Source organism: Trichosporon asahii (genome assembly GCF_000293215.1).
Source record: "Trichosporon asahii var. asahii CBS 2479 unplaced genomic scaffold scaffold00005, whole genome shotgun sequence".
In the NCBI taxonomy this organism is placed as follows: Eukaryota; Fungi; Basidiomycota; class Tremellomycetes; order Trichosporonales; family Trichosporonaceae; genus Trichosporon; species Trichosporon asahii.
Genome location: NW_014040919.1, coordinates 531,928 through 559,266, shown reverse-complemented (window position 1 = coordinate 559,266; position 27,339 = coordinate 531,928). Strand labels below are relative to the sequence as shown.

At 58.9% G+C, this 27,339-nt stretch overlaps 4 protein-coding genes and 8 non-coding genes across 12 annotated transcripts; 5 read left to right on the top strand and 7 right to left on the bottom strand.

Moving 5' to 3' along the window:
- Positions 1-415: 415 nt before the first annotated feature.
- On the top strand, positions 416-9,145 carry A1Q1_05471 (uncharacterized protein; the record flags this gene model as incomplete). The annotated part of the gene is made up of 1 exon (XM_014328109.1): positions 416-9,145. One exon carries the CDS (start codon positions 416-418, stop codon positions 9,143-9,145), a length of 8,730 nt encoding a protein of 2,909 aa, XP_014183584.1.
- A 734-nt stretch (positions 9,146-9,879) lies between these two features.
- Positions 9,880-13,327, top strand: A1Q1_05470 (uncharacterized protein; the record flags this gene model as incomplete). The annotated part of the gene is made up of 2 exons (XM_014328108.1): positions 9,880-11,401; positions 11,445-13,327. The coding sequence occupies 2 exons, from the start codon at positions 9,880-9,882 to the stop codon at positions 13,325-13,327; spliced, it is 3,405 nt and encodes a 1,134-aa protein (XP_014183583.1).
- A 5,517-nt stretch (positions 13,328-18,844) lies between these two features.
- On the top strand, positions 18,845-21,045 carry A1Q1_05469 (uncharacterized protein; the record flags this gene model as incomplete). The annotated part of the gene is made up of 3 exons (XM_014328107.1): positions 18,845-19,608; positions 19,672-20,531; positions 20,594-21,045. The coding sequence occupies 3 exons, from the start codon at positions 18,845-18,847 to the stop codon at positions 21,043-21,045; spliced, it is 2,076 nt and encodes a 691-aa protein (XP_014183582.1).
- Positions 21,046-21,608: 563 nt separating this feature from the next.
- On the bottom strand, positions 21,609-21,724 carry A1Q1_t065. The gene has a single exon. It is a non-coding gene; the product is annotated as a tRNA-Leu (tRNA).
- A 558-nt stretch (positions 21,725-22,282) lies between these two features.
- Positions 22,283-22,395, bottom strand: A1Q1_t064. Its single transcript has one exon. It is a non-coding gene; the product is annotated as a tRNA-Leu (tRNA).
- Positions 22,396-22,653: 258 nt separating this feature from the next.
- A1Q1_t066 lies at positions 22,654-22,732 on the top strand. Its single transcript has one exon. It is a non-coding gene; the product is annotated as a tRNA-Phe (tRNA).
- A 292-nt stretch (positions 22,733-23,024) lies between these two features.
- A1Q1_t063 lies at positions 23,025-23,131 on the bottom strand. Its single transcript has one exon. It is a non-coding gene; the product is annotated as a tRNA-Leu (tRNA).
- Positions 23,132-23,498: 367 nt separating this feature from the next.
- A1Q1_t062 lies at positions 23,499-23,610 on the bottom strand. Its single transcript has one exon. It is a non-coding gene; the product is annotated as a tRNA-Leu (tRNA).
- Positions 23,611-24,011: 401 nt separating this feature from the next.
- Positions 24,012-24,131, top strand: A1Q1_t067. The gene has a single exon. It is a non-coding gene; the product is annotated as a tRNA-Pro (tRNA).
- A 413-nt stretch (positions 24,132-24,544) lies between these two features.
- Positions 24,545-24,658, bottom strand: A1Q1_t061. Its single transcript has one exon. It is a non-coding gene; the product is annotated as a tRNA-Leu (tRNA).
- A 106-nt stretch (positions 24,659-24,764) lies between these two features.
- Positions 24,765-26,411, bottom strand: A1Q1_05468 (uncharacterized protein; the record flags this gene model as incomplete). Its single annotated transcript, XM_014328106.1, has 1 exon — positions 24,765-26,411. One exon carries the CDS (start codon positions 26,409-26,411, stop codon positions 24,765-24,767), a length of 1,647 nt encoding a protein of 548 aa, XP_014183581.1.
- A 404-nt stretch (positions 26,412-26,815) lies between these two features.
- Positions 26,816-26,894, bottom strand: A1Q1_t060. The gene has a single exon. It is a non-coding gene; the product is annotated as a tRNA-Gly (tRNA).
- Positions 26,895-27,339: the final 445 nt, after the last annotated feature.

Genomic DNA, 27,339 nt, shown 5'->3' with positions numbered 1-27,339 from the left:
CTGCAATCCCCGGCGAGCAGAGCTTGCTGAGGGCTTGCGACTGTCTCAGCGCGGGGGTGGCTGTGGTCGCTCCTGACCAGCTGGGATGCCGACGGTATGCACCAGCGATCACGATCACCTGCTCTCCTTCCTGCCTCCGCACTCCGCCGGGTCAGGCTTGACCAGCTGACAAGACTTTGCGATCGCACTTCACAACAATCTCCAACTTTACCCACATTCTTTTCTTGGACTCCCAAGACCAAGGGGACCGACCTCCGACCTCCACTCCCTCGACCACCTCTCCCCTTCGACACTCCTCGCCTGTACCATATCCTCTCCCTCCTTTAACCTTCTTCTCTTCCATTCTACCCCCCAATTACCGCCAGCCTGACCGCCGAGTGAGACCGAGACCCGACGCTCACAGCGACCAGCGACTATGGCGACCTTCTTCCAGCCCGGCTTCGAGGAGTCCGGCGGCGTCACAAACTGCACTGTCAACGGGTTCGAGGTCTTCTGCAATGCGATCCTACCCTCCGACCGCCGCCTGGCGCACTGGTACCAGGGCTTCAGCATAGTGTTCGCGGCTGTCACCTTCTGCATCCCCATCATCCTGTATGGCCTGTACAGATTGATCAAGAGACAGCGACGGCCGAAAGACTATCAGCCCGTACGGACGAAACCGAAAGAGAGCGAGAAGGAGCGAGATCGAAAAGCGGCGCGCATGTCGATGGCGTCCCGGAGGCATACTCCAACGCATTCCCGCCAGACGAGCTACGGCACGCGGTTGTCATTCGCGACCCGCTTCTCCGACAGCCAGCCTCCCTCATCGCATGGCCACACGGCGCCGTCCAGCCTGGGCCACCACTCGCATCCCTCGTACGCACCCTCCGAGTCCTCGTTGGGCACCTACAACACCGTCAGCCTGCGTCGCTTCACGCAGCAAGCGCGCGGAGCCTTCTCGTTCCGCAGAAACCGGGACGATGACAGCACCGTGCTGTCTCACCGCGATTCATTCGCCAACCTCTCTCTCCGCGGTTCACTGAAGAACACCAAGTCGTTCACCGTCCTGAGTGACTTCGACTTCGACCTCGACTATGCCGAGACGAACAAGGCCGACTTCGTCGTCTTCCCCCTGCACATGCCGAAACGCGACTCGCGCGAGATGCTAACCGGCTCGCCGCAGCTGCCGGGAAGTCCGGCTATGACACCTTCAGACATGAGCCATACCTGGGGCACCAGTGTCCGCGGCAGCCCTCGCATCGGTGCCAGCGGAGACTGGAGCGGCGCTCCGCGCCTCACCCATGCACCCAGCTCGGACTGGAGCCACACCCTCTACTCCCCTCGGCCGGGGAGCGAGTGGAGCGCCGGGAACGGGCCGCAGAAGATGAAGCTTGGCGCCGTTGACCTCGAGGACCTGACCGACGACGCCCTCTCACTAGCCAATCTCGGCGACACTGTCGTTGACCTACTTGACCGCTTCGTGGAGCTGGAGCTGAACGGCTTTGCCTTGCGCGTCGCACCACGCTCGACCGCAGAGGAGATCGACTCACTGGTGGACGCGCTGCACTATCGCGGCGTCTCGAGCATCGTGTGCATCCACGAGCAGCATCCCGCCCTGAACGAGCTGAACCTCGAGCTCCCTGCCGGTCTCATCGTCGAGAACGCGTGCATTCTGCCCTCTGGCGAGCCGAGGGACTTCTTCCAGGCCCGCCCGCTCCGCGACCTGATGGCTGACTGCGCGCGCGAGCGCCAGAACCGGCCCGAGTTCTTCGTCGGCTTCCTGGATCAATGGGAGAACCGGCCGCATCCCGCCGTCATCCGTCGCGCGATCAAGATCGCCGAGCACTACGGCGCTGTCTTCGAGCACCGCCCACGTCTGCTCGGCTCCGCGCCCACTAGCACCCGCACAATTGGTGGATTCGAGTACCTTCGTCGACCGGAGATTGTGGACCTACAGCGCTCATGGGCGTCAGACTCGCGCCCCGTGGAACTCACACCGGCTGGCGAGCCGACACACCTCCCGCTTGCTGTCATCGAGAGGGTCATCCCCGGCGTTGGAGACTGTCTCGTCGAGAAGGACCTCCCTGAGGAACTTGCCAGACTGCAGTATGAGGTGCCTCAGCTCGTGCCTGCGCCAGAGTACATGGCAGCGTACCGCGAGGCCGACTTTTGGACGCAGGGCACGGACGGCGCTCAGCTGAGCGAGCACGGATGCTTCCCGCTCTGCTCCGAGCCGCATGAGGGACACTACGCCGCGATTGTGGCCGAGCAGTCTCAGCTCCGCGCGCTCGGTATGCTCTACCCCGTGCAGAACGCCGAGGAGCAGGCGATCCTGTCGCAGCTACGCTCTCTCGCCGGTGACCCGAACGCCGATATTCTCCTGCACGAGCTGATCCACGGCCTGAGTACGCGGACTATCCGTATCCACAAGGGACTGCATTCGGGATTCCGGGCTCCGGATGCAAACGCCGCGTTCTGGGGCGTGTGCGCGCCCAGGCACGACCCGGCGGATCCGTCCCCGAACCCCGTTTTCGACATCTTCATCTCCCAGTCGGCGCCGAATGACGCCGCTGTCGTCCTCCACACCTGGCTCGCGCACCATGGGCGATCACGCGTCACGCGCCTTATCCACGAGGTCGTCCTCGAGAACCTCACCGGCGGAGGACACCCGAGTGGCCTCCCCAACACGGTCCGCACCGCCCTCGAGGGCGCCAGCACCGCCGAGCTCCTCCTTATTCTCCAGCAGCTCAGGCTGAGCGGCGATGACACGCCTTTCGGCGCCCCGATCCGCGCCTTCGCGACTGAGCTTCTCATGGATGGGACGAGCAAGACAACATGGATGAACATGGTCGCCCGCCGCGCCCTCGACGGCAGCATGAGCATGCTCGAGATCCTCTGTCTCAGGCTCGAGCAGCACGCGCGCGCCGGCGCCGTGCGCCTGCCCCTCATCGCGGACCTCATGAAGCTGTACCACGTTATCGACGACGTCATGATCGACTCGCTATACAAGGGCCAGCACAAGACGCTGAAGACACTCTCAAAGGCTCTCCTCCACGTCTACGGTCGCGAGCCAGCTCCGCCCGGCTCCGGCGAGCGCGTTGACGTCCAGGCCGACCTCTTCGCGCTCATCTTCTTCACCTGTCTCCGCCGCGCCGCCTTCGAGGATGTCTACCTCGAGAGTGTAGACCGCTGTCCCGTCTTCCTGCAGCAGGCGGACCAGGCTGCCGTCTTCTCCGAGCTCTGGACGCTCGGCTCGCAGTGCGAGAACTACTTTGGCGTCGTGCCCCGCGAGATCGGAGATATCATCTACCACCGCCGCCAGGGCCAGCTCGAGGCTCTCGGTGGGCCGAAGGCTGAGGACAGGCAGAACAACGAGATCATGACGATGTACGCATCTACGGACGACGCGCCCCCGAAGACCAAGGAGGCGATCCTCCAGATGCTCGCGGAGAGCAGCGTCGACGCCAAGCTGAGCTTGTTCGAGCGCTTCACTGTCTGGCGCATGCGCTTCGCCGCCGCGAGCGCGATGAGCATCTTCTGTGCTCCCGCCATCGTCGACGTTATCCTTCTCACCTTTGTTGGACGCGGGCTCTTCATGACGGCCTATATGGACACCGACATGGTGCAGGCCGCCGGATACGCGCTTCTCACTGCTCTCCTCCTTACCGCCGGTGTTACGGGCTGGGTCGGCAGCGCCGGATCTCACTACCTCCCGCATTACGCTTATGACAACATCATCCTCTTCCACGTCCAGCGTCTTGCTGGTGGCTTCGTCCTCGCCGTTATTGTCTCCGTTTTCGGCTGTATTGGCTTTGCGGTCTCTGTCTCTGTCGCCTCCGGCTTCGTCTTCGCCGCCTACCTCATTGGTATCTCGACCTACCTCAACTTGCTCGGCATCATGAGCACGATGCACCAGCACGGCTCTCCCCTCCCGTCGGGCCGCAACGTATTCCTTCAGACGTTCCCAATCCTCTTCATCTCGCCCCTTCTCTCCTCTCTCGTCAACGGACATGACCTCGAGATCTACCTCCCGGTCATGTACGGATTCCTCGTCGTTGCTCTTCTACGCTACCGCCGTCTCTGCCACCAGTGGAGCGCCTGGATGAAGAACATCCCCGACTTCAAAGCCCAGGACATAACGGACTGGTACACCTCCAAGGTGGCGGTTGAGAAGAAGGCGGACGACGTGGCCGCGCAGGCGCGCTCCGCGTTCGTTGCTGCCATCGCGTCCTACCGCCGCCGCGACGCCGACATGGTAAAGGACCCGCTTGTCGGCAAGGTCGCGCGTGGTATGCCCTATGTCGCCTGGTTGTTCAAGAAGGGCGGTGGCTCCCAGCCCGAGCCCTTCACAACTGCCTGGTTCACCGCGCTCGGTGAGGCAATCTCTCAGCAGCGCCAGCTCTCTCGTGGCCTGAAGGACCACAGCGTCATGGCCCTCTTCCGCGTGGCCCGGTACGATCTCGGACAGAACCTCGGCCTGTTCCTCGTCGCTCTCCTCGACCGTTGGATCATGCTCGTCATGGGCGCGCGCAAGCCGTATCCCTCCATCTACCTCGACCTGCGCTCGCGCTACGCCTTCTGTTTCTGCATCGTCTACTTCTGTCTCGGCTCCATGGTCCTCGACGCGACGCTGTTCAAGTATTGGTCCATCCGCGACGACCTGTCCCAGGAGAAACTCCTCGACCTCGCGCACGCCCAGCGCGTCGCCCGCGAGACTGACCGCAAGCGCAAAGATTGCATGCTCCAAGCCCTCGCCGACGTCGCCGGCAAGGTATCGCTCGTCTTCGGCTCCATGACGATCCTCATGTGGCTGTTCGTCGACAACTACAAGACCGTGATCATGTTCTACATGTACATGTTCGGCTACTCGTGCTGTCTCCTGTTCCAGTTCAACAGGTGCTTCACGACTAACGTGGCCGTCCACGTCCGCATCATCCTGTACTCGGCGGCCATCGGTTTCCTCATCGGCGTCCTCCTACACGCCCTTCCCTGGACGTGCGGGTTCCTGTACAACGACATCATCTGCCAGAACTTTGCCGCCGGTATGGCTGCGCTCGGCACCTCCCTCTTCACGATCAAGGACTGGTTTGGCTCCGCATCTCCATTGCTCTCGCCCACGAACGAGAACCCCGACCCGGTCTACGTCCAGCCCCGCCTCATGACGCTGCCCACCGCGCGCAAGCCGGCTTGCAAGTCTGAGCTTCCGAAGAAGTTCACGCAGGCAACACTCTGGCACTCGGATGGCACCGCGACCAGCTCTCACGTCAGCCGCATCCTCGTCACGGCCCTGAACAGCGCGAGAGGTCGTACATCGTGGTCAACGCGTGTAATGCAGGAGGCACTCAACATGTGGACCGGCGGCCGCATGACTGTCGGCGTGCTGCCTCGTGACCAGTTCGACTCGGCGGGTCTCGGCGAGTTCTTCTCTATCTCGTACCGCCGCAACCTCGGCCTCCACATCGCAGTGTGCTTCTCCCAGATGGACATCACCCACACAATGCTGCCCAACATCGTCGCCGAGTGCATCGTCTACCACGTCGCGCACGTCCAGCTCGGCCTTACCGACTCGCAGGCGCTCCATGCCGAGTGCCTCCTGAACGGAATTCTGAGCGTGCGCCTGCAGACGGACCTGGGCCAGGTGGATGTGGAGGCGCTTGGCGCGCTCCCGCGCAAGTCGCGCAAGGACCTGATGCGTGCCCTGTGTCTGGGCCGCGACGTCGATACCGAGTGGCAGCACATGCCTCCCGACGCGCGTGCAGCCATTATCGCGCGTATCGAGGGCGAGCCGGCCAAGTTCTCCGCCGCGTTCACCAGCTGGTGCTCCCACGATGATGTTGACGTGCAGACGGCCGACTTTGGCGTCGAGCTCAACGTCGCGCTGTACCAGAACGCAGTCCACTTGCTCGGCTACGCAAACCCGCAGGACTACGAGGGCCCCGCGCGCCTCATGTCCGTCCCCATCGTGCAGGACCGCAAGCCTGCGTTCTGGAAGCGCCTCCAGCTGTTCCCGTATGACGCGGTCAAGTGGATTGCCATCATCAGTGGTGGAGGTTCCAACATCGAGCGCGAGATCTACTACCTTCTCCACGGCAAGCGCGTGCCCATCGCCATTGTCCTAGGCATCTGGAAGTGCTGCTGGAGCGTGCAGAAGTTCTTCGTCTACTGGATCTTGCTCTACCACCGCCCAGCGCTCGCGCGTATTGCTCGCCTCGCTACCAAGGGCGCGCGCCGCAAGATCAACCGCAACCGCATCGTTGTTGAGCTCACACGCCGCTTTGTCACTGGCTTCGCGGCCGTCGAGGACGACGGTTCCATGTCTCTCCAGGGCTGGGACGGGCTGCACGAGTACGACCCTGCCAAGGGTACGCCGCTCTTCGTTGCGAGCTACGACCGCGACTTCCGTCTGATGTACCGCTCTGAGGGCGGTGCCGCGATGGTCACGTACCACTACCCTGCTCGTGAGAAGAGGGGACGTCCCTCGCGCCGTCCGACCAGCGTCGAAGTCACGAACGCCGACCTTCACTCCGTGGGCTACTACGACAAGAAGGGCCGCGTGCTCCGCGGCAACCTCACGCTCGGTGAGCGCACGGACCTCACGTTCAAGTACCACTACAAGAAGGGGAACACTGGTGGCTCGCACCTGCTTCGTGCCGATTACAGCCGAGGCGGCGACTCGCTCAGCGTATTCTGGGGCAACCCCATCGACACAGAGGACTACACGTGGGTACCGTCCAAGACTGTTGGCCTCATCGTCCGCCGCATCCAGGGACGCACATACACGACCGAGTTCGACTACTCGCACCGCCGCGACCCCGTCGCTACAACGTACCTCGAGGAGGGCAATGGGCGGCGCACGGCGCTGACCGAGGCACCCGAGTGCTGGCCGGGCGAGAAGGTGCTGCTCTCGATGCCGAGCAACCACAGCTTCGAGGCGGACGATCTCCTCAACGAGCACTCGGCGCTTCAGCTGGGCCAGATGCGCGCGTACGCGCGCACGAACAAGAAGTCGCTGCACCCCGCTCGCTGGCTCTCCCTCTGGCGCAGGAGGAAGTACACTCCCGTCCCTACCTGGCGTGTCCGTACCGAGCTCTGGAACCAGTGGCTTCAGAACACGGACCTCGACGCTGTCACGGCTTGCACTGTCGACGAGATCATTCTGCGTGAGGAGCCGCTGCTGCGCCCTTATTGGCGCGCGCGCGACCGCGGACGTCTCCCAGAAGCTCGCAAGCTGCTCGACGAGAACATCAGCCAGATCGTCAGCGCCATCGACATCGAGACGGATGTGTCCGAGAAGACCCTGCTGGCTATTCGCACGTCCGACCTCTACGCCATGGGTCTCGCGCAGGACGCGAACGCGGTTACCTCCCGCCCCCAGGACTGCTACCACGACACGCACGACCGCATCTCGGTCATCTTCAACGACATTGGATGCTGGCCTGTCGCGCCGGGAGGTGTGTCCAACTGTCGTCGCGACCTCGTCAACGGCCACAGCACTATTCGCAACCACGTCCTCGCCGAGTGTGCCAACGATTACGGTATCCCCCGCTTCCAGGTCGAGAAGTCGGTGCAGTCGCTCAAGCTGCTCCCGCTCTGGGGCCTCGATGGTGGAACCGCCCGCCACGGTGTCATCGACAACTACCTCGAGTCCCAAGTCGACGCCAAGGTGCAGGACACTGACCTGGATCGCGACATCGTGGGCACCTTCGTGCCGCTGCTCGACGCCTTCGTCAAGGGCTGCCGGATGAAGCGTCTCGGCTACGACGACCTGCTCCACCTCTCCAACGTTTTCCTCTCGTTCGGCAAGTACTATGAGCTCAAGGACTACACCCTCACCTGGCGCTCGCCCGAGGTCGAGCAGGCGTGGATTGCGGCGTGGATGCGCTCGTACGACGACCCCAACATCGCCGACCCGACCGAGTGCTTCGACATCTCTCGCCCGTCTATGTTCGACTTCCGCCAAGCGCTGTACATCTACCTCGCTTACTTCTTCATCTTCTCGGTCGGCGTGCCAGAGCGCTGCCCCCGCGTCTTCCAGAGCACGCACCACGGCATCTCCTCGCTCTTCGGTATGGTGCTCAAGTACCGCCGCGGCGTGACCTTCGGCATCTGGGATCACGCGATCCTGTGGCGCGAGTCGTGTCTCAACTTCTCGGTCGCCCAGTGTCAGCTCCCCGTCGCCGTGCAGAACATGCTCCTCGCCGGCATCGGCGTCGCGACCCGCCTCGCCTACTTCCACGCCGACGTTATCCTCCCCTGTGCGTCGCTGTTCAACCCGATGTGGGAGACCGAGCTCGGCTCGGACGGCTCGCGCATTTGCGCCCGCAACACGTTCCACCGCAAGATCGACCCGATCGTCAACGGTATCTCGAACATGGAGTCCTTCACGCCAGTCGACAAGGTGCGCACCGAGATCCCCACTGTGGTGATGCTCTCCAACGTGCAGTTCATCAAGGGCGTCAAGGTCGCGATTCAGGCTGCCGACATCATCATCAACAAGTTTGGCTTCAAGGACTACCGCCTCGTCGTCTACGGCGCCAAGGACAGGCAGCCGTCTTACTGCCTCGAGATGGAGAAGCTCATCGTCGACAACAACCTGACCGAACACGTCGTGCTCGCGGGTTTCGGAAAACCGAGCGAGGTCCTGAAGGACGCGTGGCTGTTCATGAACTCATCCATTTCCGAGGGTCTACCGCTCGCCATTGGCGAGGCGGCGCTTGCCGGCGTGCCCATTGTCGCGACCGAGGTCGGCGCCACGGCGCTCGTGCTCACCGACCCTGCAAACCCTGAGCAGCGTTACGGCGAGGTCGTCCCTCCCAACGACGCGCTTGGACTGGCGCGCGCACAGATCGCGATCCTGTCCATGTCCGGCCCATGGGCCAAGTTCACCGACTACGGCGAGGGTCCCCCACTTCCCGATGTCATCACGCCAGGCGAGGACGTCGAGAAGCTCACGCAGCGCTTCTACAAGTTTGCCGAAGACAGGCGCAAACTCGGCCTCCTCTCTCGCGAGGTCGTCCTCCACTCGTTCCACGGAAGCAGGTACCTCCGCGAACACGAGCAGATGTACTGGATCCAGTGGCATCTCGCGCAGATGCGCGCGAACAAGCAGCTCAAGGCCAAGCCGTTCAGATTCGGCGCGCCGGAGCATCTCAGATACATCGAATAAGACACTGTTGTAACTTTCCCCTCGCATAGATAGGACTCTCTGCATTGTATTCTGTTCCGGACTCCGAGGAGGATAGCTCACCCAACGAGGGGCCGCGAACAGCCTTCGGCTGGTGGAGGGAACTGTCGTATCTTCCCACGGTTGACAGGGGCGAGAGGATCAGGACGTTCGCCCCACTTGACTGGTTGAATTGATCTTCGCTCTATCACATCACTGTCTGTCGGCTCCTTCGCGGCCCATCCTGCTACTGCCTCCCAACGCATCAAAACGACCCGGCCTCGTCCCAACACTGGCGCGCATGAACTAACGGGACTGACCGGCGACGCTAATTTCATGCTCGCTCCGATGCGGCGTCCGACGACAAGCCAAGGGGCTCGAGCGCGAGGCGACGGCGCAGGTCTCGAGCAGAACGACTAAGGCTGCCTTATGTCGTCCGCAGCAAGGCGGGTGGTCCTTGCTCCCGATGCTGTTCTGCTCGCATGGCTCCACTCGTCCCGATGTCTGGTGAGGCAGCCGCGGCCCTGCAGGCAGTTCGCTGAGTGCTTCCTTAGGGTCTTCTGTGGACAATAGGCTTGGGGCAGTTGGCGTGGCACCACGGAGGTGAGGCTAATGCAGCTGATGTATGGTCTGGGATTAACCCGATACCTCCCACTCTTGACGCAGAGTTAGACACTGATGCGCAAACAATTCTTGACAGGTCATCACCTACAACTCTACGTCCTTCCGATTGATCAATGGGAGACAACCTCGTCGATTTCCCGCCAGCGCGGCAGGGAACGCTTCCTATCATTGATCCCCGAAACCCTCGACCAGAAGATGAGGTGCAAGCATTTATGCTCGACAATGAGACTCGAGACATCTTCTACAGCTGGTGGACGTGCTTCCGATGGGCGCTGGATCACCTGCGCTATAACTCGCGCTCCGACTTTCTCGTTCTCGCACACCCCCAGACAGAGCCCACCGCCGGTACGATCCCCGCGCACGTCTTCCCCGTCTCTGTACCCGATCTCTATGATGAGCGCGTACACTATGAGTTCTTACATGGTCTGAAAGACATCATAGCAGGCGAGAACTGGATGCGCGAGTACTTCCGAAGGTCGCATCGATTACTACGCAAGAGTGCGTGCCATGACCCCGCCACGCTTTGGGATTTCAAAGAACTCAAGTACCTATATCTCATGTTCGCACTGGACGGCGGGGAGCTGAGGCTGACGAACAGAATCTGGCTGAACTGTGCCGCAAATGCCTTTCAGCACAGCATCCTTTGGAACGGTCGCGTCTCGCCTTCTGCGACGTTATCCAACGGTGACGAGGCTCGGAATTCTGCGTATATCATCGCAGATCTGGTCACAGTGTGCGCTGCGTTTGCGACTGCGTGGTCGCTGGAATTCCAGACGCGTGCTGTGGCGGTTTTTTTCTCCGTCTTCTTCTCGACCATTGGCTTGGGCCTCTTCGCAGTGCCTCGAACAGTGGCCGTGCGGAGTGCAGGGCAAGTCTTCTACGGGATGGGGTTCACAGGGCTCCGACTCTTGATTGACGTGCTCATTGCCGACACCCTCGACATCCGATACCGAGCACTGGGGTACGCCTTCGCAACGTCTCCTTGGGCGATCACTGCGTTTCTAGTCCCAGAGATGCGTAGGACTCTGTCACTTTCCCAGTTGCGGACGGCGATCGCCGTGTTTGCTGGGATTATGCCCGCGCTTGGGCTGATTTTAGTCGGCTTCTTGCATTGCTACCGACGAAGGGCTGCTGATTTCGACTTTCTCGGGGGATCTGAGCGGCTCGCCAATGCTGCTAAGGCATTCTTCGGCCGGGCGAACACCCTGCGAATCCCAAACCCCCCTAGGGAACCAATCTCCTTTCGTGTCATTTGGCCCGTGGTGAAAAATTTAAAACCCGGTACGACATATTTTGTCGTCACAACGTTACTAGTTGTCTTTGTCGTGTTATGGCTGGTCCAGGTCAGTGTTGTTTCGTGGACCGTCGCCATTCCAGTCGTCGTCCTGTTCTTCGGCATTCTCGCCTTCCTAATAGCTCTGAAGAATGAGAAGTTTAGACGTACATTAACGTCGTTTCTATCTCCGGACTCGAAAGCTCCCGAAGTCCGAAAGTTCCTCCCTCGCTCTATAGGAAATTTCCTCGCAAGGAAGATCACGGCAAAAGAGGCCGACGATGGTACCGGTGACAGCATCCTGACGCCATTGCGGAGCAGGAACATGCTTGCGATCTGCGCTATGGCCGTCATCTGGAAGTGTAAGTGTATTGCCCGCATCACATCGATCCGCTGACATTGTAGTCGCCCACTCGTGTTGGAGTACTCATCTCCACCCTTTCCATCAGATGGCCTATGAGCTGTCCAAGACAACATCCTATCACTTACTTTCCATGGCCACCGCGGCGGAAGCGGTATCAAGGGTAGTAGCAGGAGTAATAGTCTGGCGGACAGGCCACTTCAAGTACGTCATCGTGCTGGGCTGCTTCTCCTACCTCCTGGGTCTGTTGTTCCTCATTGCCGCGCAGCGGATTGGTCACTCCTTTTCCCTCCTGATAGTAGCAGAAGCAGTGATGGCGATGTCTCGCTCTTCGTTTGATGGAGTCAAAGAGGTGGCCTTGCTTCATTCCGCACATCTTGATCATACGGCCATGTTGCTCGCCATGCTGAGTGTATGCGACAAATTGGGTGGGATGATTGGAGCCACGATTGCGGACGGGGTATGGGCTGCCGCGCTTCCTCAAGCTCCAAAAAACTATTTATCTGGGGAGGCCATTCTTGGCGCGAAAAGGGTACACCCTCTTCTTCAAGACCACCTCAGCCTCGTCTCGGAGAGCACGGCGCGATTAGCCATCCAAAATGTCTACGACGATACCCAGATAAAGACCCTCATTGGAAGCAGCATTGCCATGATCTTCGCTCTCTGCTGCGCCCTCTTGATGGACGACGTTTCTGTGTTCCCGTCGGGATCGATGCCAAGGCTGAAAGTGCCCGAATCATGGAAGAGGGGATGGGACACTCTGCATGGGCAGCGACCGCCTTTGGCCGTTGCCACTCGCCCGGATATGTCCCCGCTTTTCAACGGCCTCGATCGCATGGTGAAAGAACAAGTTCAACAGCTAGATACGCTGTGGCTCCGGATTTCCGAGATTGTGGGGAGCCCTAGGGGCTGTCCACAGCACGTGGCCGACGACCTCCTTGAACGGTTCCGTGATATTGTGGCGTATATGTGGGCCATAGATCGCATCGTATCAAGATTAAAGAAGACAATCACGTCACAATGGGAAGATCCGCGCTTCCCAGAGCCAGCAGCAGCGGCCGTGGGGGACCAAGAGCTATCAGCCATCGTGCCGCAGGACCTCTCAGTCACTGGAGGCATCGTGTCGTGCCGCAGGATCCCCATCGTGCCGCAGGACCCCTCAGCCACTGGAGATACGACTGAACTACCCTTGTCCCGAAAAGCTCCACACCAATGCACGGGCTGTGCGATGCACCACAGACGTCCGGTGGCCGACTATGTACATGTCCACCATCGGAAAGACGGTATATGTGCCACGGCTTCGTTTTGGGGTGATAATCGTTCTTACCTGAGCTTTACCAAGCCTTCACGTGAGATTAGCCACCCTGTCATCTCCCCAGTTACCCTCCGCAAGCACGCTGCCCTATTCAGTGCTATACAAGAAGGAATCACGACCGCCTTCGCCAAAGTCCTCGTTCCCCCTCCCGCAAGCCTTGCCCATCGCCCCGGGGTCTCGGAGACATTTAGGATCATTGCAGTCCAGAGACTACCTATGGAGCGCCACTTAGGCAGACAGTTCACGGAACAGCCCCCTTGGCGCGGCGCTGGCGCAGATCTGGCATTCGGACATCTTGCGTGCGACCACTCCCATCTGGAAACAGACTCCTGGGTGCATGTTCACCTCCCCGCGTACGGGTTATGCTGGACGTTCGATTGGGAGCCTGAATATCGCCGCCCCGTCTCGTCCCGTGTCGGTCCCGGCTCGGTATGGGAACGTCACAACCTGCGGCCTCAGAGAGAACTCCGGCTCCGTACAGCCCTGGAAAGATGGATACACAACGAGCTCAACCGCTTCTACATAGATTGGGATCTCGAAGAAAGTGCAAACGCCCATCCTATGGATGCCGGCGGAGAGAATCGCCTCACCCGCCGTCGCCATAGTCTTTGATTGTTGAAATTCATCTGATCAGGCGATGGCTGTCAAGGACTCCGATCCTCGATCCTGGGAGAGCTCCGATCACCATCTTCACCCATGTAGAGGACCACCTCTGATTTGGTAGCCAATGCACATCAAAGTCTCTCATCTCCATCAAGGTACTGTACCTGCTCGAAAACAGTCGCCGGCTCGCGACCCTGAGTCCACTTCTCGCCACCGTCTCCGTGTTCGGCATGAAGCCACAGGGGCTTGCAATCAGCCGGCGCCGTATATCTAAAAGCCCCTCCATGCATCCTCCGCCGTACCGTAAGAAGCGAATCGAAACAGCGCAAGCATGTGCTCGGTGGATCGGTGGTTCCTGCGATGTCCAATTGGGATTCGTCTCTACGATGCATTGGGATCTCCATACCAACATACCGAGATGGGATCAATACGATATGGGTTGGGGCCCCAAAAGTCCTCGCAATATCAGGATGGGATGGGGGATGTCTCACAATAGGCTCTCCGACGTTGAGGCACAGTACCGCTTCCGACACGTCACACGCGTAAGAGAATCCGAAGATGCATGAGGAGAAACCAAACAGTAAACAAACACGACAGCTATGAGGTGGCGTGGACTCTGGTCACGTGACAGAGTGGAGGTGGGACATTGATCCCGACAACGCGACGATCTCGCACGGGATTGGGGTTTCTAGTGTCTCCACCTCATCTGTATAAGCTTCCACCGACCATCATTATACCCCTATCTATCAGCTCCAAAGCCGTCTGCAAGCACGTCTCAACTTTTCTACCACTTGGCCATCGTCTACACAACATGCATTCCCACAAGCGCGTGGTTGCTATCCACATTCTGGCCGACCTTGTCCTCTTGGGGACGCTGGCGGTGGGCGGGTGCAATCTCCCACTCAGTCCAGGAGCTTGCACGCGGTACGACCGCGATAACAACCGGCCAGCTTACTCGTATCCCCAGGCAGTGATAAGCTGCGAATGCGAGCTGAAGCAACTTGGGCTGGAAGTGATGGGCCTGACGGCCTACGGCCGGTTCAAGAACCCGGTGCCGATCGCATACTAAATGGCTGAACTGAGGGTTCTCACACACCAGTTGTTCACTATCAACACGACTTCGCCATCGCGCCCGTGATTAATGTGAGCAGCTTTCGAAACTGGTTTGTGGGGTCTAGATTGTAGATGAGATCCCCACTGCTTATTGCACGCCATATCGAATGAAGACCTACTCTAAACCGGGTTATAACGGGCCGTCGAACGCCAGAACCAACCGTAGGAGCAAATGTCGAGAGTCGAACGAATTTCGATCGATGATAACTTCACAATCGTTCAGAGCAACCGCATGAAAGTTGCAGCATGAGGGCATTGCTTGGTCCTCAGCTGTGGGAGCAATTTTCAGAAGCTTGCAAGCAATTTGGGTTGAACAACGAGCGATTCGATTTTGTTCGCTACGGTGGCGTTCGACTTTCCGTGGGACTCCGGTTTAAGTCACCCGTCAGCGCCTGACAAGAAAGCGAGGGATGAAAGGTGTTACCATGCATGAATTCACAGACAAAGACGTTCAGGAGGTTGTGCGTGAGATCAGGATCAGCATGGCTGCATGACCAAGGCTCGAAAAGGCGAGTGGGTGGGAGCCGGACGACGCAGACTGTAGATCCTGGCGGAATTGCGGTTGTCCTGGGGAAGGGGAGAGGGGCGCAGCGAGCGCCAGTCGCTTTCCACGTCAGATCGACCGTCAGATTGGCTGAAAACCAGATGGAGGCAATGGACATCACGATTGCAGTGATAGGAGCTGATAGTACAATAGCGATGAGATGATCGATCATTGGATTTTGCAGGCGTGCTACAATACTTTACCCGTCGCAGTTGCCCACTCAGACGCCTCTTTACGCCGATCAGGAACCCCGACCACTGATTACCCTAAGTCGATGCCCTTGAAGACCTGCGGTGGAGCACTCTTCTACTTCTCCCGCTGGTCCGCTCCGCATAGTCGTGTGACACGGGGTTACTGTGGTCCCACGCCATGGACTTGAGACATTCGCCTCGCCGTGCCCATCTATTGAATATCCTGCACTGCCATGTGGACACGGTGCCCCAAGAGCCTCCACAGCCTCACTCTTGTCCGGGCAAGTCAATTGCCCGGGGCCCAAAGATTGCGTGCTTAAGCTATCCTCGTGTCAAAAACTAGTTCCCAGCGGGGGCTGCCAGCTATGTTCGCAGCTTTCTACTGTAACCCCACTTCGCTCCAACCCTCCAACCTCGACTGGGGCAAACGCTTGTTTTGTCTGCTGTTTCCGCCGTGCCCTGACTAGTCTACTGCATGATGGTGACCCTCAGCTACCTCGTCGATGACTGTACCGTAATGGTCCGTCCACCGAACGTTGACCAAGTAGCTCGCCACTGAGAAGCTTGAGGGGCGATGGGAACGCCCCGAGCGGCGACAGACACGTCTCTCGATTGCTCCACAAAGCCTCTCCTTCCTCAAAATGCCACTCCAGCACCGCAACTCAAACGTCTTCGAGCGTCGGAGCGGCTTGTGGTTTTCTGTTCTCTGTGAAGTCCCATCTACCACGTTGAGTTCTCCTCATTCTCCATCTGAAAGCCCGAAAGCGCCATGCATCGTTTGCGAAGGTGCACGTATCCCCTGACTCGCATCCTGAACTCGCCACCCATGGGTTCCTACCTCCTCCATTCATCCACGCTCGGGCGCCTCTCAAGGTGACAACCCTGGTGAGTTCGGTACCGTCCATTGTGCCGCGAGAAGCAAGAATGTCTCGCTCACCGCGACCGTGCGCAGTCGCCTCTACTGTTCGCGCGACAAGCAAAGAGTCTAAGACACAGACATCGTGCATGGCTTCATCGCTGCAAGCGCACTCCGCGCTCTCTCAAAGGCTCGGCTTGTTTTGTTGGATTGTTCATTGTGAGTCACCGATGTCGGTGGCTGGCAGGGTTCAGGTCGGGGACAATGTCTCCTTCTAGCAATTGTTCCCTGAGCGGCCGGAGCGAAGTCCGCTATCTCTACCATTCTTCAAAGGCCTCTTACTGACTGTTAAAGGCTGGCATGGATAGTTCGCCACCTGCGCACTCGCCCAGCGGACCAAATCGACTGGCTCTCCTGCGTAAGGGTGGAAACGAGGTGAGTCTTGAGTTGGGTGAGTTCTTTACGTAAGTACATGAAATATCGAGGGTAGCGACCAAGGTTCAGGGTTAGTTACCGCTGATCGTTATCTGATCTGGTGGCGTTCTGCAGCTAATCACTCTAATGTTGTGCGATTACCGCTGGTCTGTATTGCTACGCATGTGCCGCGCACGCGACGCCCGCGAGGCAGAAAATGACGGGGAGTTTTGGCTAATCACAAGCTGTCACAAGAAGCTGTCACAAGACTGCTGATCCGTGTCACGGTGGGAGCTTGGATGCTTTGCTGCTCCACGGCGGGTGGTACCGCAGCCCGGCCTCGGGAAGTTCCGGAACGATTGGGCAAGATGGCGACTAGTCGAGTCGTGGGTTGGTCCAAACTGCGTGGTGCACGTACGGCCGGACATGAAGATTCCAGGGTGAGGTACTCACGAGCTTCGGAGGCTACGGTCTGAGAGCTTCCACTGATGCGAGAACAACGAGGTCTAAGTGGAGGTTGAGCTGACGTCCGTGAGAGTCGACGGCGCACCTTTCTTAGGGTGAGACGTTGAGAATGGACGAATCGGGGTATGGAGTATCCTGGTATGGTTTGGATGTGGGCGATGGAACAGGCGCAGACGGCGACAGCAACATCACTTACAGTGAGGACTGCCGAGAGGTGTCGCGCCAAGAACGTCATCCGTCGATGTCTTGAGGATGCGAGTCCCGTTAACAGATTACGGCTCTTATAGCTCCCGTACTCGTTCTTCGTGCTTTGTGTAAGCTCTAAGGGACTTGCTGCGCTAGCAGAACAGGGAGCCTTGCTTGGCGGACGGGTGTTTCTCCTCATTCGTCCACCCCACGGGTCCATAGCGCTCAAGGGTGCAATTTACTGACCACGACACCTCTCTCAAAGACGTACAGCGTACTTGAGGCCGAGCATCCGTTAGTCACGCTGACCACGAACTCACATCGCCGCGGTGTCTGGGATACCCAGCCTTCGGTGCGGACACGCCTTGAGTTGCGCTCAGGTAGAGACGACTACGCGTTGTTTTGTCGGAATGATTCGGCGTGAAGATCGAAGAGAGATGGGACTTCAAGAGGTCGCGGTGTGTGTAGCGTGCCAACATGGCTCAGGAGCAAGGTCAATGAGAGTCGTCCGCAGGCAAGACCGGAGGATGCTCTACGTTTTCCCGACTGAGTGTCTGCTAGGAGCTCAAGCCTTGATGTGCTCGGCGACAGTGCAGGAGACATTCTAGACTGATGCGTCGGCCTTGCTGCATTGCATCCCCCTAACTTCGCCTTGTAGATCCGGCACACACCCCTGGACTCCGCACATGCGCCCAGATGCTGGACGGTGGGGGTTGGCGTCCGGGACTGAGATCCCGGCGTTGGGTCTCGCTCTGTGACAAGTCTCTTGGCCCGGCCACGACCTTTGCCCCATGACGAGCACCTCGGTCTGTCCGCTTATCCGAATGCCGTCAACCCGAGTGCATGTTTGTCTCAACCCACGCACCATGTCCATCCCTACGCGCGTTTTCCAAACGCCAGAAGCCACGCCGAGGGACGATCACATCGGTTCCGGAGAACAATAGCTGTTCAGCGCGCTCCTCCGACGCTCCACAGTCTGTGGAACGAGGCGAGATCCAGCATGACGGGAAAGGCCAAGTTGCTTGTGCCCCTAGAACAAGGGCAAGGTCCGAGCGTTCGCATGAGCTCTTATCTGTGTCGTACCCTGAATTGCAACGGCACGCCGTGCGCCGCCCGCTTCTGCAGATCACTCATCTGGCGAAGCCAGCGCGAAACTGATATGTCGCCGAGGCAGTGAGATAAGAACTGGATATTTACGGAGACGGTGAAGGAGCTGAACGTTGAAGCTGTCTCGATCGCAATGGCTGGCGCGCTGATCATGTCAAAAAGATCAATTCTTATCCCCAGATGTGCCCAGGAAGCAGATCAGAAGGATTACGAGCTTGCTCGCATGCTCAGGCTACGCCGAGGGTCAACGTGAACTATCGGAAGGATACCTCAAGGGCGAACTGTCACACTAGGTGCAGCAGATGGTGTTTACCTCATCGTTCAACGTTCGGGATTTGCTGGCCACATACCCTGTTCTCTGGACGCCCTTGGTGTCTGCCTAGATAGCCTGCATGTTTCACGATGAGGACTTGGGCAGCCTGCTCTATCAAAAGCCGATGGTATGCTGTGACTCGAGCTGCTGCGCACCACGAGGCTACTTTTCATCGCTGTCAGCTGGGGAGCTTGCGATTCTAGAAAAGAGCGCAAGAGCATCGAGACCGCTTCCAGGCCACCACCACTTTCCTTTTCCCACCGACCTCGACAGCTCCTTCGCATCCCTTCCTTGTACACACACTAGCAGTCAGACTTGTCTCGTCGAAACTTCAAACATGGTCTCACCGCACCGACCCAAGCCTCCTAACGCTGTCCCTATGGATGACGAGTACCAACGCCCTGAGGAGGACGCCAGGACCGCTCTTCTCTCCCCTGCGGCGCTATCTGTGCTCGATGAGATTGAGTTGACAGATCTGTCCCCAAGCTCCCTTGAACCTCAAAACACTGCCCGTGCAGAGGGCACATCCATCCCTGTTGATGCGTACGGCCAGATTGATACTGCGCCAGCCTACAGGGCCGATGAACCCGTTGAAACGGAGCGCACGGCCTTTCACATCCCCAGCATCGTGGTGTCTGCGCCCTTAGCCTCGCAGCAGGACTCGCACGCCAGCGTTCAGGCTCCCTATGCTATTGCCTCTGTGGCAAGGGCTGCTCATGAAGATGCAGTCAGCGTGGGTTTGCCGCCCAACCAAGCGGTGTCACTGATCTCCGCCTCTGGTACAAACAACGCTGAGGATACGCAGAACCCGCGCCCTTCACGCCCCTCCACGTTTCTGAACCACACCACTACCAACGTTAGTCACAACGAACCACCCTCGTCTCTATCAGTCGGTCTTGCCACCTCACACTACATAGCCAGTGACTCGTTCACGGATGTGCCAATCGACCCTGTCGTCGACCATGCAAGCGCCGCTGAGAACACCGTTTCCTCGGAAGCCACCGCCAACCCCGCCGTAGCTGGAGGGTCGGCCACCACTGTTGAGCTTCGCTTGCCGGAGCCTAAGTGGAACGGAAGTGGTCTTGCGTTGCTGTATATCTCGTGAGTCGTGCGCGTTTTGCCTATCTTTCGACACTCCAAGGACAGTGGTCAGCTCACTCGTAGGTGTTGGCTTCTCAATGCGACCGACGCCTTCCAAAACAGTACGGTCACCAATGTCTCGCCGTTCATCACTTCTGAACTTGGAGGGCATAGCTTTTCACCCACCGTCTTTGTCGTCGTCGATTGCTGCATTTCCCTTGCTGCCGTCTTCACTGCCAAGCTTCCGAAGGTCGTCAACCGCTTCTACCTGCATGCATCCGGCGCGGTTATCGCTACCGTTGGATTGGCGATGCTCTCAACTTCAACGACGCTGATCATGTACAGCATTGCCAGCATCATATATTCGGTTGGCTGGGTGGCCATTTACGCCGCGACCAACTCTCTTCTCCTGGAAGCGACTGACGGAACACATATCAGTATCATTCGTGCTTTCAACTCCAGCCCTGCTCTGCTCACCACCCTCGTAGGCTCCCCGCTCGCCCAGAACCTCACCAAAGACCATTGGCGCTGGTGCTACGGTTCCCTCGCCATCACAATGAATGTCCTCTGCATCTGCACGGCCTTCATGCACTGGTCCCACTGGTGCCACACTCACACTCGCGATCAGCAGCCGACGGCTCAGCCCCCATCCCGTGAGCGCAATGACGTCGGCCGCTGCCGTCGCTCTTGGAGCAGCAAGCTTCAGTTCTTCCCTCAAGCGCACGTCATCTCTGGCCCCCTTTTCTTCCTTGTCGGCAGCAACCTCCTGCTCGTGTCATTCTCCGCCGCCGAGTCCGCCTCGGAAACCTGGAAGAGCGGGTACATCATCGGGATGATCACGGGCGGATGTGTGTTGCTCGCCGCCTTCGCGGCTGTGCAATGGGCCGTCCCCAACCCCTTCATCCCGCTCGGCTTGCTGAAAGATCGCATGATGCTGGGAGCCTGTGGCTTGCTGTTCTGTAGCAACAGTGAGTTACAGCGAACTCTCCGATTCGCTGACGTGCAGTCGCCGTCTCGGCCTGGTCGGGGTACTACACATCGTATTTGCAGCTGGTATTCGATCGCTCCGTCGCGGAGGCGGGATGGATTGCGGCAATCCCGGAAGGAATGGAAGCCATCGCTGAGGTCGCTATCGCCTTCGTGGCGGACAAGTTCGGTCATCCCCGCGCCCTCCTTGTCACAGCCTTCTTGCTCTTCTGTCTCGGCGTCAACCTCATGATGCTGTTCCGTGACCCCGATACTCCACTGTACCGCGTCATCGGCCCGCAGTTCCTAATCGGCGCCGCCGTCGCTTCTTTCAATCTCTTGACCTCGTTCGTCGTCGCTTCTCAACCGGAAGAAGGACCAGCCAGCCCTGCTCGCGCTCCTCTTCATGTCCGAGCGCATGGGCAAGGCGGTGGGCAAGGCGCTCTCAGCCGCGATCTGGAACCACACCCTTCCACAGCAGCTCCAGCTTGAGTTGCCCGAGGAGATCCGCTCTGAGTGGAAGGAGATCTTCAACAGTCTACCCAAGCAGCTGAGCTATCCCGTTGGCAGCCAGACGCGCTCCGCCATTCAGTCCGGGTATGCGGAGGTTCAAATCAGGATGCTCGTCGCTGGTTTCCTAGCCATCCTCCCTGGACTGCCCTGCCTGCTGCTCATGGGCAACGGCCTTGGTGTCACCCCGGACCGCAACTCCATGGAACTCAACAACGAATTTGAAAGCTCGAACCCGATCGGGGGCTCTTAAGCCACCGAGGGGCCCGACTCCCGCGCCTGGCCATCAACCCATGATCTTGTGTAACTGTTCGCTTTGACTCTCGTTGTCTCGTTGTATCTGGTCTGCCTCCACTCCTAGCCTCGACCGCACCTGCACCTGCACCGGCATATTAATTACCTTGCCCCAAACATCCTCCCATATCTGTCACTCTGATAACGCTCATGATCAATAACGAACGCACGAACCTAATGCATACATTATACCCTGTGCAGCAGCATGGCCGTCTAAAAACGAGGCGTAAGGGAGTATGCTACTACTCGCTTGACGAGAGTGGGATTCGAACCCACGTCCGAAGACTGCGGAGGTGATGCCGAGGCTCGGAGTTCCGAAGCCTCGATAACCTTAACACAGCGCCTTAGACCGCTCGGCCATCTCGCCTGCTGAACGACGCGGAGGGATCGGCGCCGATCGGCGCCGGCGGACGCCGCCGGGCTTGTTTGGGCGGATACTCTTCCAAAGAAGCTGAAGAAGCTGCTCGAGCTTCTACCGGAGGAACACCATCTGAGTGGAGTGAAATATACGAGGACATCAAGAGGCAATTGAGTTACCCGCAAGGGGCTGCGACCAGGACCGCCGGCCAGGCCGCCTACGGGCTTGCGTAGAAACGAATGCTGATGGGTGGGACATCAGTTAAGGGAATCGCCTTGGTCTCCATCCTCTTCATCCGCAACGACGCTGTGAGGCCACGCAAGACCGACCAGGTCGACCCTAACGATGCCGGTCCGCACGACAGCATCCAATCCGCAGTGTAGCCAGTGAGCTCGTAGCAATATCATAGTACAGAGACCAGATATGCAAGTTAATAACCGTCATCGCTGCTGCCTGTGCGGCGTTAGTGGCGTGACTGCGGTCTACAAGTTTATCGCACGTCCACTGTTGCCGGGAAACGAGGAGAAACTCAAAAGGGAGGCGTAAGGGAGTGCGTGAGCACCCGCTTGACGAGAGTGGGATTCGAACCCACGTCCGAAGACTGCGGAGAGCTGATCGGACTCGGAGTTCCGAGACCGAGAGCCTTAACACAGCGCCTTAGACCGCTCGGCCATCTCGCCTACTGGATGCCACGCTCCGGCTACCGCACATCACAGCGGGGTCCGAGATCGTCAGTAAGTGGCTTACGACCACGAGCCATCGGCTGAGCGATAGAGCGTGCGGAGAACGGGCGCGCTACCTTCTGCACACTGACTCGTGTTGGTGAAAAGCAGCGACTGGAGCGGTCCATTCTGCTACACAGCTCCAGATACCATCGAGCGAGCTTGCCCAAGGCTGGCGGTTTCACATCCCGGCAGCAATGCCGAATGTCCGTGGTCGGGATGATAGCTCAGTTGGGAGAGCGCGAGAGTGAAGCTTCAGTTCTTGAGGTCGGGCGTTCGATCCGCCCTCGTCCCAGTGAATACCTCCTTCCTGAAGAGGTTTAGGAGACTTTTTGAACCACTCAGTTGAATGTTTAATATGTACGTACCCAGCAGACTCGTAGCTCCGAAGCAGTGGTCGGATGAGGAATTGAAAAACGCGTGATCCAAACGACGTTCCGACGGCGGAGTACAGGTGGGTGTCCGAGTGGCACTTGAACCAATTACTTGGAGTTTTGGTCAAATTTCCATCCACGCCGAATGCCAGTTCGGTCTTCCGTCCAGGAGACCAAAAGGTTAGGCGTAAGGAGGCAACTGAATACCCTCTTTGACGAGAGTGGGATTCGAACCCCCGTCCGAAGACTGCGGAGGAGAGCCCGTTCGAGGACGGGTGGTCACCTTAACACAGCGCCTTAGACCGCTCGGCCATCTCGCCGGGATGAGGGCGGCGCCGAGCTCGGCGGGATGGCGTCAGCGACGCCGTCGCACTCTGCCCCGAGGATGCCCAAGAGTTACTCGGTAGGCAAGAGGAGGGCCCGATGAAGGTCGGGGGTGCAGAGCTCGTGTGTCTCTGGACCTGATGAAAGGCAGCAAGGCAACCCGACCAGTCGGTAACAGTCAGGTCCTATAACCCTTCTGCCTGACAGACAAATCCCTCAACACTGGATAGATCTCGCATCAGGTTAGCCAAGTTATCTCAGTCCATGACCCCGCCTCGTTTCACTGGAACCTTCAGCGCCACCTGACATGTGAATTCAGATTCACAGAAAAAGACCAGTTAGTGAGCAACTGAATGCTCTCGTTGACAAGAGTGGGATTCGAACCCACGCCCGAAGACTGCGATTTGGAATCAGCTCCGATGGAGATCGGAGAGGGACCTGAACACAGCGCCTTAGACCGCTCGGCCATCTTGCCTGGTGGGGATCAGCGTCGGAGTCGGACTCATCGCTCCTGACGGAGTCGCCTGATCGCGCCGAAGCCGCAGAGGACACTGAACGGGTTGAGATGTGCAGCCAGCCTTTCCGTGACAGAGTTACCACGGTCGCTTGGCAGTCCACACTTTGGGACAGGGTCTCGTCTTTCGCTCTGCCACGCGCGCCGAATCTCGGAAGTGTGGCTGGAGCGCAATCCTACGATTCCGTGTGTGAGCTGCGACTCCGTTCGTACTACGTCATGGCACGTGATAGGCTGTTTGAGGCACTACCACCTGTCTCGGCCCATCGTACCAAGTCTGCTTGCTCTGCTTTCGACAGGGAATCCGAGCTGCGAGCCGTCCTGGGCCAGCGCGGCGGAGGGCGATCGTCTGTCCATCGGACGTTCTCGTGGTGTAGTGGTTATCATACTCTCTTAGGGTGATCTAACATCTTGAGCTTTGCCTCCTCGTCTCTTCGAAGACGGATTGGGAGTGGCCCCGGGTTCAAATCCCGGCGAGGACCTTTTTGTCCATGGTCTGTCTGCAACCCTTCATGGACAGTGGTGGCCGAAAGGGAGAGATTGAGAATGTAGTGAGTTGGCGGCTGACGTGAAGTCAAAAATCGAACAAGTGCCACATGTGTCTCGGGCGCAAGACCTAGTCTGCGCCCCCCGCTGTGGCCAACTTGAGCGGTCGAGCTTCAACTGGGATCAGTTCTGCCCGACGACGTGCCTCGACGAAGGGAATGCATGTGAGGTGGCAGAGCCGATTACGGACCCTTCGCGGCTCACCACTTAAGAGCGAGACACCAGTCAACCTCCACCTCCCTTACCACTCCGGCCTAATGACGCCGTTCCAGTTCCATTCCTCTGCCAGCTCTGCGACACAATTCCATATCGAAAAAGGTTGGCGTAAGGGAGTGTGCGACCACTCGCTTGACGAGAGTGGGATTCGAACCCACGTCCGAAGACTGCGGAAGAGAACGTCGGCCTCGGAGATCCGAGGTGCGGAACCTTAACACAGCGCCTTAGACCGCTCGGCCATCTCGCCTACTGGCGGGGAAGCCGGAACTCCGCTCGTCAGCGCTCGGGCGTCGGCCCCGAGTATCCTGCTCCCGAGACACCTCGCAGTACGATCCATACATATGCTCTACAACTTAGGCCACGTTGGAGGGGTGAGTGAACTGAGTGGGAGGCGAGGCAAAGTTGTCCTTGATAGTGCGGGGCGAAACGAATCGGGAGAAATGGGCCCAGGTGCCACTCTTGTCGTTCGTGCCTGAGGAGCGGTTACCGCCGAACGGGTGTTGTCCGACCTGGGCTCCGGGGGTGCGCTCGTTCAGATACAGGTTTCCGGCCGAGTATCGGAGGATCTCTGTCGCGCGGGCGAGGGCGTGCGGGTCGGTCGCAAATACGGCGCCGGTGAGGGCATACTCGGTGGTATCGTCGATGAGGTCGCAGATGTTCTCGAATTCGTCGTCCTCGTAAACGTATGCTGTGATCACCGGGCCAAAGATCTCCTTTGTCATGGTGACGGACTTCGGGTCCTTCGTCAGGATCACAGTCGGCTGGACATAGTAACCCTCGCTTTTGTCTCCCTTACCTCCGGTGAGGACGACCCCGCCCTCGGCCTTGGCCGCCTCGATAAGAGACAGGATGTTGTCGAACGACCGCTCACTGATGACCGGGCCCATGAACGAGGGGTACTGGTCGACAGGTCCCTGAACGATTGTCTTCACCTGCTCGACGAGCTGGTTTAGCCACCCAGCCTCATACATGCTGCGGGGAATGTAGAGGCGTCCGAGGGCGCTGCACTTCTGACCCTGGTACTCGAATCCGGCACGGATAGCCTGGGTGATCGTCGACTCGAAGTCCGCACTGGGATGCAGGAGGTGGTAGTTCTTGCCGCCGGTCTCGCCCACGATGCGCGGGTACGAGCGGTACTTGTGGATGTTGGCGCCGACCTGCTCCCAGAGGTCGCGGAGGACCTTGCTGGAGCCAACGAAGTGAAGGGCGGCAAAGTCGCGGTGCTCGAAGCACTGCTTGGTGATCGCCACAGCGTCGCCAGGGATGAACTGGATTACGTCGCCCGGCACACCTGCTTCCAGGAGAATCTTGTGGGTGAGGTAGTTGGCGTACAAGCTCATAGGGGAGGGCTTCCAGAGTGCGACACCGCCGAGGATGCTGGGAACGATAACGAGGTTTCCGCCGATGGCAGTGAAGTTGAACGGCGACACTGCAAGCGTGAAGCCCTCGAGAGGTCGATACTCGATGCGGTTGGCCGCATCATTGACGACAGTCATGGGCTGCTGCTTGTACCCGTCATCGACGATTTGGACGGAGAAGCGGAAGAAGTCGGCGAGCTCGGCGATACAGTCGACCTCGGCCTGGAGGACATTCTTGCCTTGACCCAGCATCGTGGCCGCCATCAGCTGCCAACGGTACTTGCCGCACACGAGCTGAGCGGCACGGAGGAAGATAGTCGCACGCTCGTACCACGGCGTCGAGGCCCACTTGCGCTGGGCTGCGACGGCGCCCTTAATCGCCTGTGCAATAACATCGGGCGTAGCGGCGTGGAACTCGGCCAGCGGCTGACCCTTCACGTCGTCGGGCCGGATCTGCTGCATCATCTGCCCCGTCTTGATCTCCTTTCCGCCCACAACGCAGGGCACTTCGAACGGAAGCTGCGCCTTCATCTCCTTTAAAGCTTTGTCGACGAGCGCACGCTCAGGCGAACCCTTTGCGTACTCGAACGAAGGTTCGTTGTACACCTTGGGTGGGACGAACTGGTATGAGGTGGTAGACATGGTGAATGCGTGTTTGTATGCCGGCCGGAGACGTGCCCCGAGCATCTCTTATAAGTGCCGCGGGATGGATATGAAGTCTCGGCGTGCTAAGCGCGTATCCGAGATATGACGCCGAAACGCCCACCGGTCCCATGGCAAAGGCCGGAAAACGCCGGGCTGTGTGTGGTGGAGTGACGAATGTTCCACGGTGAGAAACTCGGTAATCGTCGGCACGGGCGCCAACTTGGTAGGATGTTGCCGATGATAAGCCTTATCATGGTCTTACATAAAAGCCCGCGCGCCCCACTCTTACATAACACGGGCTAGAAGTCGACATCCACCATCCATCCACCTTCCGGCCACCTTCAACCATGAGCAACCCGCGCTACCATGCATCTGAACAGTTTAGACCAGAAAAAGATGAATACATCCAGGGGGAATCGAACCCCCACCGCATCGAATCACACGTGGCAACGATGCATGATACCATTTCACCATAGATGTCCTGGACGTCTTCCTGTCAACTCCGCTGCCGGCGCCGTCACCGACGGCTGGCCGTCGACACTGCTGCTGTTCTTGCAGCTGTGGGATGGGCAATACTGCGCACACAATCTGCCTGGACCTCTCATCACTGTTAGAAGACATGGTCCCGCACTGCTCTGGGAGTGTAGAGAGCAACGGCCGAGGGAAGTGCTTGTCTGATGCCGGATAACGTGGGCAGAAACCACCACGCGCAGCGCGCAGCCCGCGCCAACATAAAATTCTCTGAAGGCAGGGCCCTATCTGCTCTGATAGCGATGGCGTTGTGCCCCGGGTCTGCGTGCCGAGGGAAAGGAAGCCGAGCCACTCAAGTGAGGGGGGCCAAGTAACCGATTCCGGACTTTGCCGTGCCCACCTCAGCCAACCGAATCGAATGGCCAAGCGTCACCGGATCCAGGCTGCCCACCAG